Genomic DNA, 9,063 nt, shown 5'->3' on the forward strand with positions numbered 1-9,063 from the left:
ATTTTATATTTTATACTGTTGAATACCTCTTGATAAAGGAAATGTCTCATTCTCTAATAATAAATCTGCTTCCTTTGTATCAAAACTGTACTGTGTGCTGGAAGTTGGTAGTGCTGGTAAAGCTGACATTTAAAAATAAGAAATAAGGAACACTTGGATTACTTTAATGTTTCAGTCAATCTCTGTTGAATTGAAACTCGCATCGAAAATGCATTTTTCTTTTATCTCTTATATACTTCATTAAATAATTATTCCTTATACCTTTTGAATTTCATTATAAGTATTTGACTTTTAAGATTTTTCAATTTTAAAAATTGTTTTCTATATTCCTGTTTCATCACCATCCCTTCCACCCCCCTTTCGAAAAAAGATAAGTATATCAAATTTGAAATAAATAAAGAGTTATGTACATTTTACTGCAAACATGGTGCAGATTCGTAATTTTCTCAGCTTTATACAAATTTCAATTACCTGCTTTAATCCATTTAAATAAGCAAGGCACTTGCATCAGAACTCAAATTCTAATTTGGCTAAATAAAATGAAGGTACAGTACGTTAATTAACAAGAATAGATATGGGTTACCCCATATCCAAAGATATTCGACTTTTATACTTAAAATGTTTAAGAGTGTTGAATGACTTTTATAAAAATAAAACTGCACTGTGTAGTTATAGAACTTGTGCAAATTTCGTGAGTCCGTAGCATCAATGTCACCCAGTCTCCTAACCATGTCCTCAAGACCACTTATAAAGCCTTGGTCTACAACCGTGTGATGGAGTTGTCAAACGGACTCCAGCGAACAGAGAAGTAACGATAGCAGACGATACTTTTTTCATAATTAGATCACATGAATACAAATTCTGATTAAAAAAAATTAAACGATTGTCAGTTTAGAAATCCCCGGCCGAGTTCGGGTTTCGTTTCACATTTTATAGGTACTCTCCTTATGTGTATTGTGTCTACACACGTCCAGGAATCTGCACAGGGATTGAAAATTAGTCCGTCATTTATATACATGTATATACTACACACCCAGAACGATTTTTCTTTAAGAAGAAACTATATGAAGATTAACGAACAATTAACTTAATTTTACTACAGTTGTTGATTTAGTATAATCAATTCATCGGTGAAAAAAATATCAACCGAAGAATGACCTAGATATTCTCTGTTATCAAACATGTTTAAATAAAAAAACAAGCTGAGAAGGGAGGAGAGAGCGTAAACCTACATTTCTGTCTACAACTAGTCAATCAGGTCTGAATGTAAAGCCACGTGATCTAGGAGTTCAGCTTTTTCCCAGAGGCGTGACTTATGCTACACCACTTGACATTATTGATATACCCCCTCAGTAGTAATGTACTGTAAACATTCCTTTGATTTCGGTTTTTAAAGAAATACAAAAATAAACAAATAAATAAAATAATTGTATATGGCCAATAACATGTTGTTTTACAATGGTAAGATTTAATGAGTAATCGTTTTTATACAGACAACTATGCTGGCCAAGTCCGGACAAACAGATTTATACGTTAGAATTAATATCATCAATTACTTGACTTTTGTCCTATCTGTAGAAGACTTGTGGTAATGTTAACTATCTTTTTATTTATTTTTTAAAATGTAAATTAATTGAAAGACATGTAGATTGTAGTAATAATATTATAGTTGTTTTTTTTCCATAGAGACATCATCATCAGCCATGTCAATAATCACTCGACCTGTGTCGACAGCTAATGAAGCAGGTATGAAAAATGAAAGTAAGCCTCATGATTTAGGAGGTCAGCTTGACTTATGCTACGTCGCGTGACATTTTGTAGTAAAAGTTGTAGTAAAAGTGTTATTATAATAAACTGTTCATGATCCTTAAATTTTTTAGAAACAACATCAATCCTAACAATAGCAGGAATCACTGTTTAAACAGGTAAATACTTTTAAATGAATTAACTGATTTTAGATACTGATTATCCACAAAATGAGATGATATGTGAATCTCTAAGAGGTAAAAGTAACCATTGAAAGTAATTATGGATTATAAATCCTTTAGATTTTACTTTGAAGAACAATAGTAATTATTGAGCAACGTTGCCATATTGAAATCTTACATTTAAATTTTTTTTAGAATCAGGACGGGGAATTCTAAATGAACTGTTTGCGAAGTTGAATGAACCGTTGGAAGATGAGGAGACACTCTCAGATAAAGCTCCGGGTAATAATGTGGTCAATTGTATTACATTGGGTATGTATTTTGATATTAATTTGTATTTTTTATTCAGTAGAAAACAAATGTCATTTTAAGCGTAAAAGTCTAATAAAAAAGTTAATCATATTAATAAGGCAAATAATTACAGGCAATCTTTCCAGTTTGATTTGGAAAACGAAAAGAAGATATAATATAAAGACTACCTAAAAATTGATAAGAAAATTAACAAGCTAATTCAGAGAATTCGTGTCCCCCGCTCAGGGCAAAAGTCGGATCCCCCTTACTGAATTTGTAGAATTATTAAATGTATACATGTATACTGAAGCAAATAAAATACATGTATATCAATATGCGTATAATGATTTGATTGCTTATTCTTTATTATGTGTATACATAGAAGATTCTTTTTATATTGAATATTTATCAAACTGTTATGATGATTTTATAACCTCATAAATTATTCTTTTCATTTGCTGAATACTATCATAAAAAAAGTTAAAAAACAAAACAAAAAAAAGGATCCGTCCGAGATTCGATCCCACTTGTGAAGCGGGAGACATACCACTGGACCACGGAATCGTTTTTAAATGAAGTCAAGTATATTCAGAAGTGAAGTCACATATATACATGTATATATTCATGTTCGGTATTATCACAATTTCACACAATTCATGGTGTTTGATTTATTTATCCTTTATTAAACAGTTCTAATAGATGTAATAAGAACATAAAGTCCACCGAGAACCTGGTTTATACGCAATTACTCTCCGCATGCCCCTGTGCTAAAAATAGCGACAGGTAATACGATAAATACTAGTAAAACAAACGGGGCGGGGCACTTTGAGAGGGGTGAGAGAGGTCCTATGGGGTTTTGGTATAAAATTACATTACATAAGCTCAAAATCTTCTTGAAATATCGCCCGGAAATGATAGTGTTACACACAAACAGGACGTATAATTTTACGACCTTGAACTTTGACCTTTTGACCTCAAAATCAATAGGGGTCTTCCTTAGACCACAGGGAGTTGTTATATTTAATTTCATTGCAATAGCTTAAATGGTTCTAGATATATCCTGTGGAAACGAAAGTGTTATAATAGACAAAATTTGCTTATTTATGACCTTGACCTTTTGACCTAAAAATCAATAGGGGTCTTCCTTAGGCCACAGGGAGTTGCTATGCTAAATTTCATTGCAAAAGCTCAAAGGGTTCTTGAGATATCGTGTGGAAACGAAAGCGTTACAGACAGACAGAAAGACGGACGGACAGACCCAAATTAATATCCCCCACTTTTCAAGCGAGGTACAATAATAAAACTTCAGTTGATTTTTTATAGGGCTCTTAGCATGGGCGGTTGCAACCACCTTTGCGGTTGCAATTCTGCTGTTAAAAAGGTGGATTACGAAAAAGTGTGAGAACTGTGTGAGAGAGGATGATGATGTGCCTACAACCCCCCCCCCCCCCCAATCCACTGATGATGATCACTCTTCCTCCTCCTCAACATCCCAGGATCCTGACCTATCTACCATTCACCCCTCCACCCCAACTACCCTGAGAATCGGTTTTTGGCTCACCTAAGCCGAAGGCTTAAGTGAGCCTTTCTTGTCACATGTTGTCGGTCGTCCGTCCGTCTGTAAACTTTTCACATTTTCGACTTCTAAAGAACCACTGGGCCAATTTTGACCAAACATGGTACGAATCATCCTTGGGTTAAGGGGAATATAAATTGTGAAAAAGAAGGGCCAAGTCCCCTCACAAGGGGAGATAATAAAGAAAAGACAAATATAGGGTGGGGTCATTAAAAAATCTTCTCAAGAACCACTGTAAAGCTGAAACTTATGTGGAAGCATTCTGGAGTATTGTAGATTCTAAATTGTTCAAATCATGACCCCCGGGGGTAGGGCGGGGCCACAATGGGGAATCAAATTTTTTCATAGAAATATGTAGGAAAAATCTTTAAAAATCTTCTTCTCAAGAACCACTGGGCCAGAAAAGCTGAAACTGATGTGGAAGCATCCTTAGGTAGTGCGGATTGTAAATTGTAAAAAGCATGACCCCCGGGGATAGGGCGGGGCCATAATGAGGAATCTAAAATTTTACATAGAAATATATATGAAAAATCTTTAAAAATCTTCTTCTCAAGAACCACTGAGCCAGAAAAGCTGAAACTTATGTGATAGCAACCTTAGGTTGTGTAGAGTCTAAATATTTAAAGTCATGACCCCCCGGGGTTGGGCGGGGCCATAATGGGGAATCAAATTTTTACATAGAAATATATAGGAAAAATCTTTGAAAATCTTCTTCTCAAGTACCACTGAGCCAGAAAAACTGAAACTTATGTGGAAGAATCCCGGGGTAGTGTAGATTCTAAATTGTTCTCATCATGGCCCCCAGGGGTAGGACGGGGCCACAGTGGGGAATCAAAGTTTAACAATGTTGAATCAAAGCATCCTATGGTAGTATAGATTTCAAATCGTTTAAATTATGATCAGTGGGGTAAGGTGGGGTACAATTTTTATTACAAGAGGGAAATCTGGTAAAAAACGGTGTTCAAAGCTTCTCAGGTGAGCGATGTGGCCCATGGGCCTCTTATTAATAATCTTTTTTACAAATTGAAAGTCAAATAACCCTTTGATGCATTAAAATTTCAGTTGTTTTTAATATTTGACTTTTACAATATTGAGATTATGTCATTATCTATTTACAACATTGAGATTCAATTTTTTAAATAACCGTCCAGTTGTTTTATTTCAGAATGGGTAGAGATTAAGTGAGTTGTCTTTCTTGATTTGAAAGGATTTTAATGTATATTTTTTACCAAAATGTTTAGAGGTAATTTGCTGTTGTTTTCAACGTAAAAAGGTCACAACATAATTTTGTTGCTCTTTTTGGCATAAAAATGTCTGCAAACAATTTAATAGATTTTTTTTACCATAAAATGTTCTCAGATATTTTTGAGGATTTTTTTGGGGGTTTTTTGACAAAAAATGTCTTTAGGTATTTTTGTAGTTTTATTTTTTTGGTGATAGAAAATGTCTTAGTTAGATTTTGAGTTTTTCATTGTCATCTACTCACATGCTGTTAATTTTTTTCATAAAATGTCTTAAGGTGTTTTTAAACATTTTTGTCTGTAAATTTTGTTGATTGATTTTGTTGAAAGAAAATGTCTTAGTTAGATTGTGAGTTTTCCATTTTCATTTGCTTACATGATGTTAAATTCTTTTTCATTAAAAATGTCTTAAGGTGTTTTTATACATTTTTGACTGTAATTTTTTTTGTTGATTTTGTTGCAAGAAAATGCGTTAGTTAGATTGTGAGTTTTTCATTGTCATTTGCTTAAATGCTGTTAAATATAAAGGCAAACCGACTAATATACGAGTATATATGGTATGTCTGTTTACATTTTCTTTATGTACACCTGACTTTTACTTTCAAAAAAAATAATAGGACTGTGATATTTATAACATTATTTCTTTTTAATATACACTGCATGTATAAAGAAAATATAAATCAACAAGTTTTAAACCAGTGATATGTATTAGCACTTAAAGATAAGAATTTACTTTTTAACTTCAACAATAATTATGATTGTTTCCCCACAATAAAATGAGTAGTTATGTGTTTCAATGTTTAGTAATTTGGTAGCTTTCATTTGTAGCTGAATAAATCTCGTTCTTTGTCACCCGGTACATATACCTAGAGACACATGAGACGCAAGGATGCTAAGCTGAAACGAAAGCGCCTGAGAAATGCACAGGCAAGCGTGAAAAGAAAAAGACTGGAACTGAAAGCTGAAAGGCAATATAAGAATGCATCGCAGTCTGTTCTTGAAGGTACATGTGCATGTACATCTATTTAATATTGGCTAATTAATTTTTAGCGGTTTCATTATCTTTAATATATTTTACTCGTACATGTATATTGATACAATCTAAAAAAAAAATTGTTTTTCAAGGAGATACATATAAGCCAAACATCTGTTTAGAGGCTGAAGAGAACATAGACATAGATGATATTGAGCTGGATGCCCCTGTTGACAATATCCATACACGACCGTTGGTGTTCTTTGATTTGGAAACGGGGGGATTAGATTTGTTTATTTTTTGAATTTCAGTCCATGTAAAATTTATAGATGTTTGTTAATCATACAATATATCATCAAAATCCTCTTGTTATCCTTACATTGAATATTCCAATATCATAATATCACACATTTTGATTTTTACTATAGGACGAACATCTGATATACTCCAAATTGCAGCAAAGTGCCAAGAAAAGAAGCTCTCAGTTTATGTTTTGCCGACTCGATCCATCAGCAAGGAAGCATCTGAAGCAACCTGTTTGACCTTTGATGGAAATAACCTTTGCTATAAGGGAGACGCAGTGGCTGCAGTTACTCCAGCCGAAGCACTTACCAAGTTTCTGATATCTTTGGAGTCTTTTGACCATCCAGTTTAAGTGGGGCATAACATTCAAAACTTTGACCTACCAAATTTGCGACACCATTTGGGAGATTGTGATCTTCTTGAAAGATTTCGTAAAAATGTAACTGGATTTTTAGACATTCTAAAGATTTCCAAGAAATAACTGAAAGATGTCCAGCTTCCTAACTACAAACAACAGACACTAGTTCACAGTCTATTAGGAGAGGAATATGAGGTCCATAATGCGATGGAAGATGTGACTGCATTAGAAAAATCATATTACTTTAATTTAAGTTTGTCAGAAAGTGCAGTGTCTGAAAATGTTTTTTATTTGTTATATTACACATGTAAAGAGTAATATTTTTCTAAAGCATGTTAACGATTTCTCTTCTCGTGTCTACAGCCTTTTCATGCTTATCAAATTTTATTATTATTTTTTTATACATCTTAAATATCTAATAGATTTTGGAAGCATAACAACATGAACAAACTACCGGTAGATGGATTTTCTTTAGCAGTGAACATGGTGAATCGAATAAAGCTCAGCAACATTATTTTTCGTCATTGATGTGTTGATTTTTAACAATGAGAAGAAGAGAATAAATAGTTCAAATATCTCAAAAATTTGGATAAATGTTGAAGAACATAATCATGTTAATTAAAAGAATATCTCAAAAATGAACGTAAATGTTTAGCCTGGGTGCATTATTAGTGTGTTGGGAGGCAAATGTTTTTATTTAAGTGTGACCGTGTGAAATGAACATATTTTGAGTGATAATTATATTTTCTGATCCAGTGCTTAAAATAACATAATTATAGACCTTGACCGCTAGACATTTGATGCCACCTGTACTTGACAGTCTCGTTTAAAGTCATCATTTCGTAAATTCTATGGTCGATACAATGACCTTGTCAGCAAATACAATTTATCATTGAATGAAATGCTGACTGACGTTTTTCATACCAATTGTTAGTCCATTATTTATACACTGAATTGACCACGGATTTTTTCCATTATTTCCTGATTATGACAACGAGCACACGGCGGGTGTGACCGGTCGGCAGGGGATGCTCACTCCTCCATGGCACCTGATCCCACCTCTGATGTTTCGGAGGTCCGTGTTTGCTCTGCTCTTATTTTGTATATTTGTTTAATGGACGTTGAGATTGAATACTGTTCGTTATTTCCATATCCTTCTTGAGTTAGATTGTAAATTATTTTCCAATTATGTCAATTATGCATTAATGCCTTCACTAACTCTTCATTATAATTGTTCTTTCATTATTGTTATAAGTTGGTTGTTCTGTACACGATCTTCAGTTGGAAACTGGACCTTGCACTGTCCACGCCGACATACCGATCGTGTAGTAAACACCAAGTTTGGACTGTTAATAAATAATTTAACGAAGCAACGACTTGTGTATTTCTACCGGTTATATTTGGTGGAGAATTCTAAGGGTAATCTACCCAAGGCTACTGCATATACTTTGTAGTAGTTAATATAGATCCCAGTAATCTCATACAGCTGAGCGAGTTCGCTACCCTTCGTACCAGAATTCCCCTAATCATTGACATGTTTCCATTTGTTCATGCATGGATGCAACCAGTCCAACTGCGCTTCACCTTGCAACACTGTGGACTAAGACACGGATGGACCGTCTGAACGCACTGACTTTATCATGTGGGAGAAGAGGACACTATGCAAGGATGTGTAAAACCAGGAATTCCCGTACCATCTGTGCTGTCTCTTCAGTACCGACGCGCTCAGTTGCAACGCAGACTGACAAAACACATACAGTGCGAACTTCAAGGAAATCAAAGAGGAAGCAAACCACAGACCGCGAAAGAATAATAAAATTTTGGACATGCCGCAAAATCGTAAAGAAAATTCTACAGTGAATGAAATGCCATTTTCATTTGTCAGCGTTATTGAAATTCATAAGGAAACTTTGGAGACCCAAGTTAAAAAATTCAGGGACCAGGCAGCATCTAACAAATCCGACGCCCAGTATTACCAAAACAAATGGTTGCATGAGCGGCAAGCGTCTCTAGCGCGGCTCTTAGATAAAGACCAGAATATCAAAGAACTCCATAAAAAAAATATCTGCTTTACAAAAAGACCTCGAGGAATCGAAAAAGGTGATCGATGACTTCCAGAACGACACCAAAAAGAAACAGGAGGAGATAAAATCACTCCGGCAAATTGTGTCAATTCTGATAGATATGCAATCAGGGTAGGTTTAAATGATACTTAATGCAATGCTAATTGAAATGAGAAAATTAAGCAGTTTCATTTTTTCAGAAATTCACAGGGCAAATAAAGGCCATAAGTGAACCTTGTTCTTTCACACAGATGACTAATTTTGAATGTGATTTATATGTATTGTAGCACTTATAAAGGAACTTTTATATCTCCTGCTTGCTACCTGGAT

The 9,063-nt window shown here is 34.2% G+C and overlaps 1 protein-coding gene across 1 annotated transcript; it reads left to right on the forward strand.

The window, feature by feature from the left end:
• Positions 1 to 5,912: 5,912 nt before the first annotated feature.
• On the forward strand, positions 5,913 to 6,664 carry LOC134249024 (uncharacterized). Its single transcript, XM_062731394.1, has 3 exons — positions 5,913 to 6,039; positions 6,162 to 6,291; positions 6,433 to 6,664. Exons 1-3 carry the CDS (start codon positions 5,913 to 5,915, stop codon positions 6,662 to 6,664), a joined length of 489 nt encoding a protein of 162 aa, XP_062587378.1.
• Positions 6,665 to 9,063: the final 2,399 nt, after the last annotated feature.

Source organism: Saccostrea cucullata, unplaced genomic scaffold, assembly GCF_032062105.1.
Source record: "Saccostrea cucullata isolate Sc308-1 unplaced genomic scaffold, CSIRO_AGI_Scuc_v1 ctg1782, whole genome shotgun sequence".
Lineage (NCBI taxonomy): Eukaryota > Metazoa > Mollusca > Bivalvia > Ostreida > Ostreidae > Saccostrea > Saccostrea cuccullata.

Bases quoted from the DNA above. Each gene is read 5' to 3' on its own strand.
- LOC134249024 (XM_062731394.1), top strand. From the start codon at position 5,913: ATGAGACGCAAGGATGCTAAGCTGAAACGAAAGCGCCTGAGAAATGCA. The intron at 6,040-6,161 runs GTACATGTGCAT...TTGTTTTTCAAG, and splicing joins ATCGCAGTCTGTTCTTGAAG to GAGATACATATAAGCCAAAC. The intron at 6,292-6,432 runs ATTAGATTTGTT...TTTGATTTTTAC, and splicing joins TTTGATTTGGAAACGGGGGG to TATAGGACGAACATCTGATA.